The sequence below is a fragment of the Rhynchophorus ferrugineus genome, unplaced genomic scaffold, assembly GCF_030347505.1.
Source record: "Rhynchophorus ferrugineus isolate W39M unplaced genomic scaffold, kcgeb_rfMv2 rfM9, whole genome shotgun sequence".
Lineage (NCBI taxonomy): Eukaryota > Metazoa > Arthropoda > Insecta > Coleoptera > Curculionidae > Rhynchophorus > Rhynchophorus ferrugineus.
In genome coordinates this window covers 6516318-6537572 of record NW_027472588.1, presented here as the reverse complement: position 1 = coordinate 6537572, position 21255 = coordinate 6516318, and the positions used below count along the sequence as shown (strand labels likewise).

Here is a 21255-nt window from a genome sequence, read left to right as displayed (position 1 = left end):
GGTTTTAAAATTTACTTCAACAACATTTACTGAGATTTTCTTCCAATTAACCAAAACATTTTCTTTATGTTTCAAATACAGTCATTTTCTTTTTAATATTCTCTTTTTATGCTTGACAGACTACAGCGCTTTTATTGGAGGTAATACCGAAGGACTCTTGGATTTACTGTACAGTATTTAGTATCAATTTTAGCTTAATTTTCACTATGTCTTCGATCGATTCACGTGAAGAATGTCAAAAAAGTTCATCAATCCCAGATGTCTAACCAAAAATATATTATAGAATACGATTTTGACCGGCCATCACTGATGCAATATTTTGTCAGAAATTTCTAGAAAATTATATACAGAATATCTATTACATTATCCACCGTAGAAGAATATATCAAAAAGAATTTTGGACATTTCATCGTTATGGATGAGGCCTGAATTTATTACAATGATACTGAATTTAAGAAAATGGCTAAGCAGTAAAGTGAAGCTGATATTCGGACTAAAAAATAATAGTGAAAAACAAAGATCATAACAAGATCACAATAAAGAACACTCCCCGTCAGCTTTGGAGTTTATAAATTAGGTCACTGGTACAAGTGCGTGCAAGTCCAACACGATTATATTGGACAAAAAATGTATTTAAAACTACAGAATCGCGTTTTCTTGTCGAACGACAAAACTTATTGACCAATCTATTGAAATTGGGGATATTGAAATAAATACGAACCCGTTTTTGTTCATAATGACACCTAGTTTCCAATCATGGAGTAGCAATAATTCATAGTCTATAACAGTTTTTAATTGTCTTTTGAAGCAAAATCAATTCAAATAACCTAGCGCAAGAAGTTCATATTAGGCAATACATTGAAACTGATGAAGCCAACATGGTCTCTGGAAAACCCACTATAAATATTCGAAACCTATAACACCAAAATAATTGATTTCTTCAAATAATCGACCACATTTCGCAAGAAACAAACAGCCTGAAGCAATTTCGTATCAAATTTATTTCAAATACATCAAAATATTGAATATCCAGAACGAAACTATTTCTGAACATTACCGCAACGAAAATTCCACATTCATTTGTTTCAAAATCGGTTGTAGTTTTAGTAAAAAAAGAGACGAAACAACGATAAGCGAAATTCTGTTACACATAAATATTTATGCAGCATCCAGTGTGTTTGTGTTGTCACTTCCTTCACTTGTTTATTACATCAACAATCGGCGATAAATGACCTTTAAAACACATGCCATAAAACCGACTGAAGACGTTCGTTGTGGGATGGAAAAATGAGGCCAGCTTACTTACTAGTTTATTAGTTACCGCTTATAATTAACAATGAATAATAAAGTCTCATTTATGGGGAGTGTGAGTTAGTTAATTCCAAAGGACTATGTTCGAAATTGAAGCCTGACATCGTTATCTAACAAATCATTGAAAAGTCCTTGGCCTGGCACATAGATGGCGCTACTAGAATTAAATGCAGGTTCGTCATGATCGATGGACGAACCTAAGTTTTTAGTTAGACCTAACCCTCAAAAGATTCATGTATAAATTTGATAGCTGTGTGGTCATTAGTTTGTGAATTATACCTTTTTGAGTGAAGCAACTTTTGTTATTGTGAAAAAATAGATAAAAAGGAATTTCGCGTGTTGTTAAAATATTGCTTTTTGAAGGGAAAAAATACAGTTGAAGCAAAAACTTGGTTTGATACCGAGTTTCCGGACACTTTCCCCAAGAAAATCAACCATCAAGGATTGGTATGCTAAGTTTAGACGTGGTGAAATAAGCACCGAAGACGTGGAAGGCAGTGAACGCCCAAAAGAGGTTGTTACCGACGAAAACATTTAAAAAATCCACAAAATGATTTTGAATGACCGTAAATTGAAATTGAATGAAATAGCAGACACTCTAAACATATCAACTGAACGTGTACATCATATCATTCACGAATATATAAAAAAGCTCTATGCAAAGTGGGTGCCACGCGAGCTAACTTTTGACAAAATACAACGACGAGTTGATGATTCGGAGCAATGTTTGAAGATGATCAAGCGTAATAAACCCGAGTTTTTGCGTCGATGTGTGACAATGGATGAAACATGGCTCCATCATTTCACTCAGAAGTCTAATCGACAGTCATCCGAATGGGCTGCACACGATGAACCCGCTCCAAAGCGTGGAAAAACGCAACAGTCAGCTGGCAAGGTTATGGCGTCTGCGCATGGAATAATTTTCACTGACTACCTTGAAAAAGGAAGGACCATCAACAGCGACTATTACATAGCGTTATTGGACCGTTTGAAGGACGAAATCGCCGGAAAACGTCCGCATTTGAAGAAAAAGAAAGTGCTGCTTCACCAAGACAGTGCACAGTGTCACAAGTCAGTGGCAAAAAGTGGCAACAACACGATGGCAAAATTCCATGAATTGGGTTTCGAATTGCTTCCTCATCCACCGTATTCTTCAGATCTGTCCCACAGCGACTATTTCCTGTTCTCAGATCTCAAAAGAATGCTCGCTGGGAAAAAATGTTCGTCGAATGAAGAAGTGATCGCCGAAACTGAGGCCAATTTTGAAGCAAAGGTCAAATCGTATTACAAAAGTGGTATCGAAAAGTTGGGGAGTCGCTATAATCAGTGTCCCTTGAAGGTCTCCTGGGGGTCAATTTGCGCTATTTGTTCTAATACAGGATGAATCACAAATCTCCCATTTATATTATTGCAATGTTTCTCTTTTAGAAGGAAACAAATTATGAGGATACGAGCAATCAGTTTTACATCAAAACATTGTTATATTGTCAAAGAGATAAGAATTTTTCTCAGAAAAATGAATTCCTCGCTCAATTATCTCAAATCGAACCAACAAATTACTCGTTATTTATACGAATGATCGAAAGAAATTAATCTAACCGTAACCGCAATATTTTTGTACAGCTTCTTCGACTCGTAGGGACTAATGAGTATCCAAGGCGGCCAGGCCACGCCAGAAGCCATACCGGACAACAATAGCAATTGAACGATATGAAATCCGAGTGGCCTATTTCTTCGACGTCGCACGCATCGATAGCGCTATTGTATCTTGAATTAATATCATCACAAAACGAGGAAGTAACACACACACAGGCACACAGTCCATACTATAACCAAAGTGTAAAATTGATTGGTGGTATTGTAATGACCCACATAAACATGTGAACGCTTAAAGCCGTTCAGATTAGAATCGGCGCTGATACCGTCCGAGAAGAAGTGGCATCATTTATCACAATAAACGCCGTTTCTTTTCACTGTGTGTTTATCTTGCTCTGTTCCATTCAATAAACTTCAACAAGGATATTTGTGAGGCCAACATATTAGGCTTATTTATATTTTTAAGAAATATGAACGAGTGTACGTTTTTCTTTCTATTTTAGGTTTAGTTACCAAATTATGGGACTAGAAAAAGCTGGCAAGATTGATTGAAGAATTGCTTAATAACATATGTATTGGGTATACTGATGTATGTTAATCATCAATATATGTTGATGAAGATGTAAAGTATCAATGTAGACAACAGTTAAACATCTTAACCAACTGTTAAAATCGACGGTTTTGACATGTCCTTACTTAATATGTCCCTGTAAAATTTTTTCCCCACATTTCCAATTTCGATTTCAAAAACATCACTTGACAATCGACCAAGTGCACAGAGTAACAGCGATTCCTGAAAAGGCATTCGAATTCTCTATACTGCTGATATTCCAATAACACAGTACTTGAAACATTTGCCGACGATACAGGTATTATGGCAAAAGATGTATCTCTGTCTAAGGCAGTAGAAAAAATACAAGAAGCGGTCAACAAGATCTAAAAATGGACTAGAGACTGGAAAATACAACTTAATAGCTCCAAATATTTTCATGTTATCCTCGCATTGCGGCGAAATAACAAGAATCTAATTATATCACTTGACGAATGCCCGATTCTTCAAACAGAATCAACTAAATACCTCGGAATATATATCGATGGTGGTTAAATTGGAAACATCATGTTAGACAAAAAGCAGAGCAGATTAGACTCAAAGTCAAGCAACTGTACTGGTTAGTCGGAAGATACTCTCAACTTGACCTAAAATCAAAGAGATTGGTCTATCAGTCAATGATAAAGCCAACTTGGACCAACGGTGTACAAATATGGAGTTGCACTAAAGGATTTCAAGTAATTTTGCTAAATCACAACAACGTGGAAGCAATACAGCTACTCGACAACAAACAGGAAATCAGAAGATTGAAACGAAACAAACTACACGAACTTGTTTAGTGTATAAGTGTCTTCTTAACTTTAACTTTAAGTAGATTAGTTTTATTTTAATTTGGGAAAAACGTACTCACCTTGCTTGTAGTATTAATTAATTTGTAAATTAAGATAAGTATATCTATAGGTAGTAAGTACTAAGTACTAAGTATATCTATGTAATGTAAGATTAATAAAAAAAATAGTATCCAGTTATTCAGTGTGTACAGTCATTACTCTCGTTGTTTGATTTGAAGAAACCTACTGCCAAAGCCCATCAAGCACTTTTGATTTTGATATCTATGACAAAGATTGAATCTGGATCCTCTAATGGAAGACAGTGGAAAATTTTATTGACTTAATTTTTAGACCGAATCAGATTTTACTGGAGGTTTATATGGCTACCACATGAACTGACTGAAAAGCACATTTTGAACCGTTCTAATATAACAGTTTCACCGCCAACCGGATGAAAAAAGAGAGGAGTTTACTTTAGTATATTATAGCTGACCGTGAAAAGTCATACTCTAATCCACAAGAGCTATCCACATCGACATTCAAGCGGAATATTCATGATAACATAGTCTTACTGTGCATATAGTCGGTTCGGTAAGGTGTAGTGTATTACGAACTGCTAAAACCGAATGTAACTATCCTAAAGATGTCTACCAAAGTCGATTGAACAAATTGAACTACATATTCTTGCAAAAAATCCAGCAAAAGTTATCCTCCTGATATAACACTCAACCACGCCTTGCCAGAATTTGGAAGGGTGGTACTGTTAGCCCTGATGTAACTCGAATTAGAAGTTCTGTTGCGACCAGGATGCAATGTTTTTCGTTTGGATGAAATGGTCTTTTAATAGAAAAAAAATATGAATTTGATTACGAATAATAACTTTTCATGTTAACAAGGTCTCACAATTCTTTGACTCTGTTGGCCCAAAGCGTTACAATAACATTTCAAGTTTATTTCACTACCAACTCAGAGGTAATACAATGATAAAATTTTTTTCGGACCCAAACAAACCGATGGTAACTCGACTTTAGTCGACTCCCAGATTATTTTAATTCAAGGCCATAATGGTACACCCAATTTTGAGCACAAAAGGCTCATCTATCAAATTATTTTATTATTTTAAACATTTCTCAATTACTCTATCATTCTATGAATAACCATCAATCTATATCTTGCCGACTTGGTTGGCCAGGGGTAAAGGTCCACCTACTATTGCTGGGGCATAATCGTAAATTTATGTATGATTGTCCTAAGCAAGAGTGTAAAATCCGACAAGAAAAATGATCCCAGTCACGCCAGTCACCAGGCTGGATAAGACAGAATGTCTTCTGAGATGATTTCTACGTTGGTCACTCGCCAGTTAGGAGGCTTAATGCCGATGACCGTGGTTTGGAGCCCACGTTAAACAGTAGGTCCAGTCCAGATAAACCATCGTTAGTAAATAGGAGACTTTAAAAATAATTTAAAAAATCTATGTCTTAACATAAAACGTATTATACCCCTTATTCTTGCATTTTTAACAATTCTTGTGACCTTTTAACATTACCGCAGCCATTCCTACCACTCTGCCCATCAAAAAATTAATATGCTTTCGCTGATGTTGGTACTGCTAATGAATTGAGTACATTGTTGTTGACCTTACAATTGCAATCTTTTTCTGTCCTTTATATGATGATGCATCTAACATATAAAGCAAGCAGTGTCGAAGAAATGACCGTGTCAGCGGCTCATATTTTATTTTATATATAAGATATATATTTTGATAATTTTAGTGAAAATAGTTTTAGCTTAGTTGTAAAATGAGTTAAAAAAGTTCAAAAATTCATAAAGTAAAAAAAAATAACAAAATAACTATAGAAATAACTATGAATATAATAAGAACTATGATCGAATAAGTTATTCTTTATTCTAAGAAACCAGAGCATCTAAAATATTACAACATAACCAGACAGAGACTGATCTTCAAAGGATCCAGAAAGCTTCCTTAGAAGCTACTATATCAGTTCACGGTGTTAAGCCACGAGGCTGCCCTGCCTACCTCCTCTTCACCTTGTAAGTCGTTGTAAGTGACATCAGTATAGAAAATAATTTTGTTATAAAAAATTCAACTCTACCAAGACAGCAGTTATAACTGGTACAACGTAGCAAAACAAAGCAAATACTAGAAAAGCACACAAAATTTCGTGAGTTCGCTGCTATAGTCTATTCAAAATAACAGTGAACTCACGTCATCAAGATGTATTATGTATTGCCTGCCGTAATTTGTAAATCCCTTTTAAAATCAATGTTTTCCTTCTTATTTTATTTTAGTTAAAAAGAGACATAATGCCGTCTGATAAGTTCGAACCTGTAACCGAACCAACCTGCAAAAGTCATCCGGTTGTCAAACTTCCGCGAAATTCTTCAAAATATTAATTATAATAACTACAGGTTATTAAACGACAAACGTTGTTTTAACGCTTTGCTTGTTTTGATCAATTTCAAATTGCTGCTTATGGATTCACCGAAAAGAAACCTGTCTTGGAAGTAGGTGACGAATCAATTTAATGTTACCTCTATCAGAGATCAAATATATGATATGTATTAAAACAGTTAGTAGTTTTTTCAATATAAACATAATTTAATACAATTATTTCAGAGGAATCTAAAGCCTAGAGATATGCAGCTCTTTGAAGAATGTAGAAGGTCCTTTCATACACTGTTGGGTAATATAGGATTTAAATGGTATAAAAATAACCCACGAAAAGGCCTAATGGAACTTCCAGACATTATTTTAAAAAGATTAAGATATTTAAAAGCATATAATAAAATCAAGGAAGATTTATTACTTCAATTTGTGTATTTAGGTGAGACATGGATATTTCAGAATGGGATAAATATAGAAAAAAAAAAGTAAAGGTTGGAATAAAAATTGATTATGTTTCATTAGTTATGACATTTTATTAATAATTCGTTGGAGCTATATTGTTCTTCGTGTTGGAAATAGGAATGTTTATAACACATTCGGTTTAGAGGAACTCCATCAGAAACATGTAAGAAAGATTTAAAATTAACAGCTTAGTTGAATGAAACTTTCTGAATATGAGATAGTGATTCAATGCTGACAATTTCCAACATAGGGTGATGAGTGTGAAAACAACAAAAGTGAGTATATAATTAATATACGATAACTGTAGGAAGTATTGTAGAGTGTGAACGACTTATGTGCATAGATATGTGTATAATTGTTCAGAATTATGCATACGGTTTTGTAGATATGGCAAATATATTAGGAATAATTCAGTGACTAATTTTTATCAATAATAGTGTTACACAGGTAGTAACACAAGAAACAAAAAAATACAGAGATATCAAAATGACTTGACAAGGAAATAAACCATCGAAGAAAACAAGAACTAAACGTTAAAAGGTAAATAACAGGTCAACTGAAAAGTCCCCGGCCTGAGTAGTTTAGCGTGTATAAATTTGACAGCTATCAGATCATTAGTTTGCGAATTATAGCATTTTGAGTGAAGCAACTTTTGTTATTGTGAAAAATGGATAAAAAGGAATTTTCGCGTGTTGATAAAATATTGCTTTTTAAAAGGAAAAAGTACAGTTGAAGCAAAAAATTGGCTTGATGCCGAGTTTCCGGACACTGTCCCAGTAAAATCAACCATTAAAGGTTGGTATGCTAAGTTTAGACGTGGTGAAATGAGCACCGAAGACAGTGAACGCGGTGCATGCCCAAAAGAGGTTGTTGCCGACGAAAACATTAAAAAAATCCACAAAATGACTTTGAACGTAAATTGAAATTGAATGAAATAATAGAAACTCTAAAGATATCAACTGAACATCATGAATCATCATGAAGGTCATCATATCATTTACGAACATTTGGATATGAGATAGCTTCGTGCAAAGTGGGTGTGTCGCGCGAGATCACTTTTGATCAAAAACAACGAGGAGTTGATGATTCGGAGCAGTGTTTGAAGATGATCAGCTGTAATAAACCCGAGTTTTTGCGTCAATATGTGACAATGGATAAAACATGGCTCCATCATTTCACTCAGAATTCCAATCGACAGTCATTCGAGTGGACTACACACGATGAATCCGCTCCAAAGCGCGGGAAAACGCAACAGTCAGCTGGCAAGGTTATGGCGTCTGCGCATGGAATAATTTTCACTGACTACCTTGAAAAAGGAAGGACCATCAACAGCGACTATTACATAGCGTTATTAGACTGTTTGAAGGACGAAATTGCTGAAAAACAGCCGCTTTTGAAGAAAAAGAAAAGGCTGCTTCACCAAGACAATGAACCGTGTCACAAGTCAGTGAAAACGATGGCAAAAATCCATCCATCCACCGTGTTCCCCAGATCTGGCTCCCAGCGACTATTTCCTGTTCTCAGATCTCAAAATAATGTTTGCTGGGAAGAAATTTTCGTCGAATGAAGAGGTGATATATATTTTGAAGCAAAGGAAAAATCGTACTACCAAAATGGAATCGAAAAGTCGGAGGGTCGCTATAATCAGTGTATCACCCTTGAGAGGAATTATGTTGAATAAAACAATATTATTTTGCCAAAACATGTGTTTTACTATGGTAGGCCAGGGACTTTTCAATTGACCTGTTATGTTGTCTAATGAAAGAAAAATGCATTACTTGGATATACAATCTAAGGATATATAATCTAGGATAATATCTACATAAGCCTATCTGCATAAGCTCTGCCTCTTTGGTGGTGTGAAAGATTCCAATGTAAATATAATAAAACACGTCTAATTAACTGTGGTTTAAATTATTCGATAATATATACATTGGGTGTACTGTAATGTTAAAATAAAATTTATTATAATTTATTTAGATTATAATTTTGTTATAGATCAAAGAAAAATAAACTAAAACTCAGAGTTGATGCGGCAACATTGCACCGTTTTGACGTCATAAATCATATATGACATTAGATTAGTTTGTGAATTCAAGATAATTTATTCCATATATATTATATTCTTCAAATATTCGTATAATTTTCAACAACTGGCAACGTTTCAATCCGAAACCCTTGAGCGCATGCGGGGATTCTCCAGAACTAGACTCTTGTCTATACATTTTGTTGATTAGACTGCTGTGTTATTCATCTGGTCTCGCTGACATTTACTGGTTTGGCTCCCTTCATGAGATACAGGGTGTGTTAACAAAAATTAACACATTAATATGCTGAATAATATTGCCAACATTGATTACAGAAACGTTGTGTTCGATTACGCTCGACGCCAACAAACACCGACCAGAAATCGTCGTTATTTTGTTATTTTATCGCTCTCGCCGACGCCACTGCTCTTTGTGCATTCGGAAAACCGAAACGCGAGCTGCACGTTGGCCGCTTCCCAAACCAGCAACATCGGCCGCGTCCATCCTCGTGTTGCCGCTCCTCCCCGACCCCCGGCACCAGACGAGCCGCCACCAGACCACGCGCAGTCTCAAAACAATCGACTGATAAGGTGTTATCGGCCGTACGTCGAAGAAGTGCCAACCGACACGAGGAAGGACGAATAACTCGGATATTTCGAACCCGACGCCACGTGACATCGTCCCACGCCGACAGAGGAGGACCCCGCACCACCGCCAATTAACCAAAACTAATCTAAATCGTTCCCAATTGGCCAATACGCGACCATCCGACGAAGAACGGTCCCAGGAACAGACCTGATGACGTCCAGAACGGCCGAATAGGGCCTGGACGCCGACCAGCACGTCGTCAACGCCGCGTAATAAAAACAAAATCACTCACCGGGTCTCGTCGATTGGTGGCCGATCCAGACACAGAAGTTCCAGGCGTCGAGGCGACGTAAAAGAGACGGACACCTAGACAGTCATCGAGTTCTCTCGAATGTGCGAAGTTGGCTGGCGGCACAACAACCGCTGCTCCCACTCGCTGGCTTGGCTTCGGCTTCAAATGTTCTTGCGTCACTCCGTCGCTCTGTGGACGACGGTATCCAGGCCAAGATGGTCGGCAGGTACGTGGCTCGAGATCGGCCCTAGAACTAGCAGAACACGACACCGACACCGGGCGCGCTCATCATCGTTTCTTTCTTATCACGCCCGCAAGCTGCAGGTGTTTGTTTTCGGTTTAAAGTCAACGGCGTTTCCGAATGTGCTATAAAAGGACTGCAATTCGATTCTTCTAACGCTCATTGAACACCCATGTCCAAACACTACACCATTTCGACATTAAAGTGACACCGGTCTTTTGGTTTCCATTATGTCCAATAATAATTTATACGGGCACTATATAATTAATTGACAATGTACTGTCAATCCAACAACACTATACAAATCGAGAATTTTGTCACAAACGCATAATTACAAAACCCGAAAGTATATTCTGTCAAAAATCCCTTAATTTAAATACTTATATATCGTTTTACAAAACTCACATATTTTAAAAGTGTTTAAAATAATTAAATAAAACTAATACTTGAAAAATTTGAACACTAAAAAGTGACATAAACGTTCTTTAAGGCTTCAAGATTATGCAACTAGTTAAACGTGCTCGAATTAATCTGACAGTAAACTTCAAAAATTCAAATGAAACCAACGTTCCAAATATAAAAATGATTGGTGTATTAAAATATAATGATCAAAACCAACATTAATATAATGTCATTATTAAGTTTTAAAAAAAATACAATTACTATTTGTGTTAAAATTGGTGAGTATATAGATCACAAACCTATTATTTACAAGAAACCAGGGACATCATTTAGGGACAACACAAGAAAAATAAAATTCATCATTAGTAATAATATTATTTATTAACAATAAGAAATGCATACAAATAGGTTTTTTTATTTCAAAATAATACTTATATATACAATATTAACATGTAAAGGGTTGAGGGAAAATAATTTTAGTAACGAATTTATCCCCATGAATTTTAAACACTCACATCAAACATTAATCCCATTTTTAATGTTTACGACATTGCATTAGACTTCGTTTTTCAAGCGTCCTAGTATGGCTTCATTGAATAATGCACTAGATATATACGCCATCTATTTAGAAAAACCGAAATTACTTATCACCGCAAAATCAATAGACGTTAATAATGTTAAATGCTGCAATTCCTCTTTAATGTTCTTGTATTTATTGTGCTAAGTGATTAATTCAAACCCAATATCCATAAAAAAACAGGAGTGTCTTGGTTCTGTGTCAGTTTAAATAACGCGCTTTTTTTAATAATATTATTTCCGGCATATAAAAATATATGACTTTATATAGTAATTACTAATAAGTCAATACTCCAACTACCAGCACCAACTTATACCTCGTGTTCTACAGTTAATGAACAAGTTTTTCCATTATATTTTCAATACCTAATATATTATGTAATAAGAGTGCATATCATATATTAAATGAGATTTTAAATCAATAACAGTAGTGTTAATTACAAATTCCAAATAAGTTAGTAGAAAAAATAACGATATATTTTGAGTGGATGGAAGGAAAATATCTTAATCAACCTAGAATTATTTGAGAATTTTTTAACTTTTAAGAAACTGTACCATAAAAACGCCTTAATATTTGCAGCGCCACCTACTTCACATATTGTCAGAGACGTTAAGTATTTGACGCATTATATTTGCCTTTTCATTCCTTGTTTAGAAAGATGGCAGACAATAAATTGTATGATATCTTAGGGGTAAATAGGAATGCAACAGAAAATGAAATCAAGAAGGTAAGTAATTTTAAATATTTGTGCATATATATAAACCTCGTTAAAACTGTTATGTGACTGTATTGAAGTTTGAACATTTTTTGGACTTATATTTCAAGGCTAAACAATGAGGCAAATTGCCCGTTTCTATAAATTTTCCTTAATGTTTACAGCAATATCGCAAATTAGCCAAGGAATTCCATCCTGACAAAAACCCTGATGCGGGTGACAAATTTAAAGAAATCAGCTATGCCTATGAAGTATTATCCGATCCTAAGAAGCGATCGCAATATGACAGGGTTGGACTTAAGGGAATGCAGGAGGGGGGCCACGAAGGATTCGGTGACGATCTGTTATCTCACCTCTTCGGCGGAGGATTATTTGGAGGCTTCGGTGGATTTGGCGGAGGGGGTATGCGAAGACGTCAACGTGGAGAGGATACCATCCATCCTCTAAAGGTTACACTGGAGGATATGTATAATGGCAGAACGTCAAAACTACAACTTAGCAAGAATGTAATTTGTAGTAGTTGTACTGGAACAGGTAGCAAGAATGGACAACCAGCTGAGAAATGTCGGTCATGTAATGGCTGTGGACTGAAAGTAACTTATCGTAGTTTGGGGCCTGGTATGGCGCAACAGGTACTATACTTTTGATCAAATGTACTTCTTATGGCTTGTTAAATTATCATTCTTGCAAGCATTTCAATTTATATGCATAGTATTTGCTAAAATTAACATTTTTTATAACTTAATTTTCTATTAACTGGCTAAGGATGGTCAAGGTTGACTTTTTTTGGGTTTATTGCCCTGAAATTAATGAAATTATATACATGTAGTGATAATTGATTAACAAAAGCTTATATTTACAGGTACAATCCTGTTGTACTGACTGTCGTGGAGATGGTGAGTTTATAAAAGAAAAAGACCGCTGTCCTACCTGTAAGGGTAAGAAAGTGTGCAATGAAACAAAGATTCTGGAAGTTCATGTAGATAAAGGCATGAAAGATAATCAGAAGATCATCTTCAGAGGTGAAGGTGATCAACAGCCTAATGTTGAACCTGGTGATGTTGTTATTGTGTTACAACAAAAACCTCATGAGAGGTTTGAACGCAGTGATATTTGCAATCTACACATGACTCACAAGATATCTCTCACAGAAGCATTGTGTGGCTTCTCATTAGTAGTTAAACATCTTGATAGTCGTGATCTAATTATTACACATCCAGCAGGTCAAGTGATTAAACCTGGTGAAATCAAAGTAGTTAATGGGGAAGGAATGCCTGTTTATAAGAGTCCCTTTGAAAAGGGCAACTTATACATCACTTTCTCCATTGTGTTTCCTGAAAATCACTTTGCACCTGAACCCCAATTAAAACAACTAGAATCTATCTTGCCGCCAAGGCCTGGATTTGACATGCCCACGGGTGATGTTGAGGAAGTTGAATTGACTGAATATGATCCCAATGATAGGAGTTCTCACTCTGGTCATAGGGGAGAAGCTTATGCAAGTGACGAGGAGGAGCATCATGGTCCTGGAATGCAATGTGTACACCAGTAAATGTATTTTAGGGAACTTTGTATTTGTTGTTCTGCGCTTCTTTCTAAATAAGGAAATTTTTATTAATAATTTACTTAAATGACTTAACTTTACTACAAAGGAAATTAAGAAAAAAGAGAGGATCAACATATATTTATATTTTTGTTTATTTGGTATTTTGTCATAGGAAATTTCAGTGTACAATATATTTAATCATTTAACTAGCTGTATTTCCTTACCTTAGTTATAAAATTTTCGACTATTAAGCAAATTTGTTTAATAGCACATCCCACTTTCACTTGGCATCACTTATAATGTTTATTTTTGTAAGTATATTATTATTATTATTATTACTATTAAATTAAGCGTGTTCGAAAAGTATAGCTACATTAAATAAAAATAATATTCAAAAGTTGTTTATTTATAACTGGTAAAGTTTTGATTTGTATTACCTACCTTTTTCAGTTATTTTACACTGTGTAAAGTTCTCATCCTCAACTGGTGTTTAATAGGTAACTTAAGATTTTTCTGTCTTTAGGTAAATGGTAATGGTTATTTTGATGAAATGTTAAGTATATATAACTGAAATATTATATTTTAAAATATTTACCAAGTTCTTACTGTATATTTTTTTAAAATAATTAATGATTATACTTTGAGATATAAAACAAATGCAATGAATGGAATTATCATTTGCTGAATTTAATTTATTTTTAAAGCCGATAATTTCTTTTAATAAAGTTTGTCATAACCTTTACCATTTAACCTCACTTTTTTGTAACTCAATGAGAGCTGTCGGTCTATTTATAAAAACGTGATATTTTATCAGGATTTGTTTTAATATTTATAATTAATGTTATCTTCAAATAAACTATATATATATGCTGATTTAACGTGTGCTACTTTTTAGTTATCATTCACTATGTTGTTCAAGACTGTGTTGAAAGATAATGTTTCATACTTAATTAAAAGAAGTCTACATAAAAATGTTTGTTTAAGTAAACGAGAAAACCCCATTGAAAGGACTTTTAGAATAATATCAAGCGATATTCAAAGAACATTTAGTAAAATAAAAAATTTTCGAAGACCACAGTTAGTAAGCACTATTCCTACTTATACAGACATTCTAGTTGTTGGTGGTGGTGCCATGGGTAGTTCGGTGGCATATTGGCTAAAAGAAAAAACAAACTTTGACTCATTTAATCTCGTCGTTCTTGAAAAAGATATGACAGTAAGTTAAAATATACCTTTTAAGAAATGTTATTTTATTAATTTTTTTAGTTTTCTAAATGCTCCACAAGTTTATCTGTTGGTGGGCTAAGACAGCAATTCTCTCTTCCTGAAAACATTCAAATGTCATTATATGGTTTTGAGTTTATAAGAACATTAAAGAGGAGGTTTGGACCTGAAGCCGAAGTAAATTTTACTCCTCATGGTTATTTAGTTTTGGCCTCAGAAGAAGGGGCAGAACAATTAATAGATAATAGCAAAATACAAAGAGACTTGGGTGCCTCTAATATTATTTTAAATGCAAATCAATTAAAAGACAGGTATAAATATATTGTTTATTGCAAATATATTTATTTTTGTTTCCAAATAATAATAATAATGATATTCAACATAAGGATAATTGATGAATAAGTTTGATGGCTATATTGATCTAGTAATAGTTTCGTAGATTTCCATGGATGAATGTTGATGGTATAGAATTAGGATGTTTAGGATTAGAAAAAGAAGGATGGTTTGATCCTTGGTCTTTGTTACATATACTAAAAAAGGGAGCTATTGAGAAAGGAGCTCAATACATTCATGGTGAGGCAGTAGATTTTAAGTTTGAAGTGAAAGAAGCCAGCAATTTTCAAGGTGCAGAGGAGGATTATCATTGTCCCAGTGAAGTAGTGGTATGTTGTTCGCAGGTTTTTTAAAAACATTGACAGTCCTAATTCAATCACAATTTGTAGATTAAATTGGCTAATGGACAATTGATAAATATGCACTTTTCATTGTGCATAATAGCAGCTGGTTCAGAATCTGGAAAAATAGGTGAAAGCTTAAACATTGGCACTGGCAAGGGTATACTGACTGTTCCTATACCAGTAGAAAGAAGGTAGTTGATTTAAAATCTTTGTTAGTGATATTAGTCCAATCTGGAAATGTGTTGCAGGAAAAGATATGTGTACTCATTCAGGTGCCAGGGAGAACCACCTGGTTTAAACAGCCCGATGACCATAGATCCTACCGGTGCTTATTTCAGAAGAAACGGTTTGGGAGGTGATTTCATCGCGGGCCTCTCGCCGGATATAGAAGATGAGCCGGATACATCCAATCTAGACGTAAACTACGAGTTTTTCGATCAGAAATTATGGCCGATCCTTGCCAACAGAGCCCCAGTTTTCAACGCAGTAAAAGTAAGTATAAAATTTTTTGCGATGTAGAATGTATTTCAAATGTTCTCATGATATTTATAATTTTTATTAACGTCACATATATTGCGATAATTTAATATCTACTATTTCTATTTTATTTATCTGTCAGATTGTTTATTAATTTTAAAAACAATCTTATGATATAAATAAATTAATAAATAATCTAGTAAGCCTTGGTAAATGCAAAATAACATGAAGTCCACACCACTCTATGAATATTTTGTTATAATTCCAGTTACCTATTACTTTTCGGTCACTAGGCATGTAGTTATGTTTTAGACTACTCCAGAGTATTATTAGCATATAATGGTCGAGAAGAGCACAAATAAACAAAAACATACTAGTAATACTTTCTTTTGCTGTATATTAAAATGATACTTATAACAGTATAATAATTTTTCTACCTATCGACTATATCTTGTAACGCTTTGATAAATATTTTTTTTAGGTAAACAGTGCTTGGAGTGGGTTTTATGATTATAACACATTCGATGAAAATGGTATTATAGGTTCACATCCATATTACAGCAATATTTTTTTAGCCACTGGATTCAGCGGACACGGTAAATACTTTAGACCCGCAGCCTACTTTGATTAATGATGAATTACTTTCAGGCATCCAACAAGCTCCAGCCGTAGGAAGGGCCATAGCTGAATTAATATTAAAAGGGCGATTCCAAACCATAGATCTAACTAGGTTGGGCTTCAACAGGCTGTTATTACAGGAACCGATGAATGAAATACAAATAATTTGAAGTAAAAGTGTGAGGATTGCTTCCTACTATGTGACTAGAGAAAGTGGTTTAGACGTATATGCATAGATATAGATAAGATTATTATTTATAAAGCCAATTTGTTTAAATAAAGTGAACGTTATCGATTGATTATTATGTTTTTTAATTGAAAATAATGTTTTATGAGTAAAAGTAAAAATAATTTTTTTTGTATAAATAAAAATATGTCACCAGCTCGTTTAAATAACTTGTCTGGTTGGCGGGAACGTTTGTAGGGGTAGCGTGTTCACGTTCCGTGGCCGTATTCCCCTTCTGCTATGCCCCAAAGCAGCCATGATTATGTGGATCGCCGCGTCGGTGGTTCTATTAACATCCTGCTCGGTACCGATGTTGGGATTCACTTCGACCAAATCCAAGGCTGCCAATCTGCCCGTCCTATATATCAGTTCCATTAAGTGGATCCCCTCGCGGAGGGTCATTCCTCCCCGAACTGAAAACGAAAATGCTGAAGCCGCGGAGAATCGGGATGGTAATCGGAGAGCTTACCGGAAGTTCCGGTACTGGGTGCTTCCAGTGAGTCCAAGGAGTCGATATCGAAGCTGACGTGAATCGATCGTTCTCCCACGGGATCGATTCGGTTCAACGCCATATCGACGATGGTGTTGATGCCGTGGATCTCGATGTCCTCCATCCCAAACGCGTTGATTCCTGATCAATATCAACATCAAATTATGTCAATTTTTCAAGTGAATAGTGTAGTGTTTGGTGCGAAGATGCGTGAGAAAGTGATCCAAGTTTTTTATGTCTTTATTGTTCGCGGAATTTCCTAATTATATGTTTATTCTCTCAAGTAACAATTTTTTTCAGACTTATCGTTCTTTTCCTAAAAATATTTAATGCGAATGAAAATACAATGAAGATTCGAACTAATGTTAATGCATATGCTATCTAGGATGATATCGACATTTAAATAAAAAATAAATGATTATACCATAACATTTTAGAAAATCCATTATTTGTTATCGTTTGTTTTTAATTTCTACTACTTTGAATTAATTTTAGTTGAACATTTTTTGTCACTATTTTATTTCATAAGATTTTAAAACTTATAATTTCAAACATTATTTATTACTTTTTATTCTTAATTATAACGACTTTTCAGAGAGTCGTAACTAATAAAAATTCAAATTGAACTAGTAAAGGCATTTAATTATCTGGGTAATCAAATGAATACAAGAATTGGAAAAACCACGGGTTTGTACTTCGCTATTCATAATAAATCCATTGACAAGAAGGAAATATCAAGCAGAACTAAAGTAGGACTGTACAAAATGGAACTGGAGGAATTGTGTGGAAAGAGATAAAAGTAAGATACAGAAGAGTCAAGGGTATAATAAAGATGACCAGGACGAGAAGTAAATATATAAGATGCTTCAATATGAATTTTTTTCCAAGTGGCAAGGAAATGCTTGCTTAGTGGTGAATTCCACATTTTGGAACGATGGCTTTTGGAGTACAAATGTATATCATAATATGAAAGAAACGACAGAGACCTTTGATGGTGGTCATAAACCAGAAGGATTAGGCATGAACTGAGATGAAGGTTGTAGGAATCTGGTGTCCTCGAATTGAGCGTGACCAAAAAATTTATTGAAGAGGGTCATGAAAGGAAAATGACTATTGTGAGATGGAAGAGCCTGCCAGTTGTTTCCGATGGGGTAAACTGACTTATGCCTTAGTAACTGGTCTGTTGGTATTTTTATTGCAGAATGGACTGGATTTTGACGAAACGATAAGAAAACATGAGCGTTTATGTGATTTCCAGAGTTTTTATTCGAAAAGACTGGAAGATTTGTTCGCGAGGGTATGTGGCTTGTGGGTATGTGGTATGTGGCTTGGAAGTGACCTTATTTCACAGTCGATGTAGTTTACAGTATGCGCTTTATTACAGTTACAGTATTTGGCTTAGGTTTTATGAATTTTACGCATCATTTTAGCAGTTAAAGCACTGTACCGGCTGCCCGATTCTTCTTTGGGATTCCACCATGACTTTTTGGTGGAGGAGATCTTAGACCTTATATATCATGTGCTTCTCTCTCAGGTCTTTACAAGTGATGTATGAAATCCCCATCCATAATTTCAGCTTTGTTCTTCCTTTGGGAGGCGCAAAAGAGTAGAAAGAGTATTGCCTTTCCTCCATCGAGTTTGGCCGAGGTTGATGGACGATTGTGCGGGTTCTGCCTCCCTTGAGGAGGACTTTTGAAAGGACCTGGATCTAGAGTGGCGTTTTCATAACTGCTGATGTTTTTTGCGTTATTACCTCGTCGTTTTCTTCATTCATTATTTTGATCCTTGATCCATTGACTCTTGGCTGGGTGGATCTTGAGTTTTTTTTTCTTTTTTTGGATGAAGTTTTCATGTTGAAGTTCTTTGAGCTCGTAATATATGTCTATTTCCTTCGAAAACAACAGGAAACAATTTAAAGAACATTGTTCAAAAATAATAATCAGTCTCTGGCATATCGAATCAAATAATAGTCTAGAATAAACGTTAATCAAGAGCTCCTAGTTCGCCAAAACTATTTTGTTGTTCCTCACGTCCCGTGGGCCTTGTACTTTGAAAAATATTAACTTTTTGGTGTGAATCAATTTGGATAAATGAAATTACAATGAACTCTAGAGAAATACGAAGTTCACCACCATCCAAAACAAATAGATTTTTAACAGGAACTGGAAGTAAGCTTTGATTCATTATGGAAAGCTCTGATGAGCCAGAAGCAAAAAAGAAAAATCCGAACTGCTCATCTTGGAAGCTATTCATTCGAACTCATCATGTAGATCATTTAAATTCCGTAAATAAGACATTTTTTCTTCGCTTCTTAAAATGCAGATGTCTCGAGTGAATAACCATATAATATAATAGTTTATATTAAAACGTTAAAAACATGAATTACTTTTTCGCTTAACCTATTTTTCTGTTAAATGGTGTGATATTTAATAATTAACGTGAATTGTTACCTAATTTGTCTATGATAAGCCTTTCGTATGAATCAACGGATCTTAGTCCGATGTATGCGATATTTCGCAATGATATGACAGGTTTCTGCCAATCCATGCCAGGGAGGTAAGGCCAATAATCTGAAAGTTCCTTGGCCAGTAGGGCTGATGGCATACCATGAGCATTTCCAGAAGTAGATGTCTTGTTAGTGTTTAAATCCGGATGTGCGTCGATCCAGAGCACGCACAGGTTCTCGTCCTTGGCCTTTATGTGTCCATCCACCGTTCCTAAACCTAAAAACGCTCATGACACAATGCAGCATTGGGTATGACGATTAACTAATTACCTAAAGAGTGATCTCCCCCCAGAGTCACGCAAATCCTGCCGCTTTCTATGATTTCCTGCACCTTCTTCGATACCTGATAGTTGCATGACGCTATGTCGGCATAACTCTTAATATTGGGTATATCGAGATCCTTTAATTGCTGGGGAACCTCGTAATTTACATCACCGTAATCTTTGATATCCAATTTTTGTTCTATAAATACATATATACGGTAATTCAATAAATAATAATTTATTTAAAAACAATAGACAGAAGCGCAATTAATTCCTTACTAAACTGAAATGAATAAAATTAAAATTAGGATGAGCTTCAAAATCATTTGTAACATAATTATTATAAAGATTACTAAATCATTTACATTTAAAAACAGAAAATAAATTTAAAAGTTAGGAAATATATGTTGATTTTCGAATATAACTAATTCTTCCTCGAAAAATACAACATTTTTTAATGGCAGTAGTTAATTAAAATTAGATTATAGTTTAAAATCAATTATAAGGATCATTAAATTACTTACACCATTTTAAAATAATCAACCTTTTTAAAATCACATTAAAAACATTATGAAATATACCGTTGATTTTACAAACACTTCTCCTTCATAGAGCTGTAATCCTTTCCAGAAAAATACAAAATATTTTGAATGACAGCCAATAAATAGCCTACCCTTATAATGAAAATAAATATAAACCTTGCCTATAATTTTTAAAAATATACTACAGAACCGTAATTAGTTTCTTGTCAGTCTAATGTTACCGTAATTAAAATTAGAATAGACTTTAAAATCAATTATAAGATAATAATTATAAGGATTATTAAATAATGTATACCATTTTAAAATAATCAACCGATTTAAAATCACGACATTAAAAACATTATGAAATAATATTGTTGATTTTACAAACATTTCTCCGTCATAGAATTGTCATCCTTTCCAGAAAAATACAAAATATTTCAATGAGAGCCAAATATTTTCATAATAACTCTTATAATAACAATGAATATAACGTTACCTATATCTGACAGTCGTTCCAATAAACCGGCTTTTCTAATTGCCGCTGGTCCATGGCCAACTCCTTTTTTCGCCTGACCTTTATCAAAAGGAACTCCGAGGATTCCGACTTTCAAGGCATCGCTCGCAGAATTGTAGTACCTACGTACCAAAGTGACGCAGCTCTTCAACTTGTTGGGCATTTTGTCGCTGATAATACACTGACTGGGAT

General features: G+C 34.7%; 4 protein-coding genes across 4 annotated transcripts in view; 2 read left to right on the top strand and 2 right to left on the bottom strand.

Annotated features, from left to right (window-relative positions):
• Positions 1 to 10180, bottom strand: part of LOC143201994 (uncharacterized) — a 195764-nt gene extending 185584 nt beyond the window's left edge. Inside the window, exon 1 of the mRNA XM_076413256.1 lies at positions 10064 to 10180. The gene's annotated coding sequence lies outside the window, so the exon portion shown is untranslated. The remainder of the gene's footprint in view (positions 1 to 10063) is intronic.
• Positions 10181 to 11850: 1670 nt separating this feature from the next.
• On the top strand, positions 11851 to 13956 carry LOC143202007 (dnaJ homolog subfamily A member 2). The gene is made up of 3 exons (XM_076413278.1): positions 11851 to 12010; positions 12163 to 12630; positions 12861 to 13956. Exons 1-3 carry the CDS (start codon positions 11942 to 11944, stop codon positions 13548 to 13550), a joined length of 1227 nt encoding a protein of 408 aa, XP_076269393.1. The 5' UTR covers positions 11851 to 11941; the 3' UTR covers positions 13551 to 13956.
• A 495-nt stretch (positions 13957 to 14451) lies between these two features.
• On the top strand, positions 14452 to 16840 carry LOC143202005 (FAD-dependent oxidoreductase domain-containing protein 1 homolog). Its single transcript, XM_076413276.1, has 7 exons — positions 14452 to 14760; positions 14811 to 15079; positions 15208 to 15430; positions 15491 to 15636; positions 15694 to 15937; positions 16404 to 16518; positions 16571 to 16840. The coding sequence occupies exons 1-7, from the start codon at positions 14452 to 14454 to the stop codon at positions 16708 to 16710; spliced, it is 1446 nt and encodes a 481-aa protein (XP_076269391.1). The 3' UTR covers positions 16711 to 16840.
• Positions 16294 to 21255, bottom strand: arg (arginase). Its single transcript, XM_076413279.1, has 5 exons — positions 21046 to 21255; positions 20033 to 20224; positions 19707 to 19979; positions 17236 to 17397; positions 16294 to 17179 (listed from the first exon to the last, which is right to left on the bottom strand). Exons 1-5 carry the CDS (start codon positions 21224 to 21226, stop codon positions 16929 to 16931), a joined length of 1059 nt encoding a protein of 352 aa, XP_076269394.1. The 5' UTR covers positions 21227 to 21255; the 3' UTR covers positions 16294 to 16928.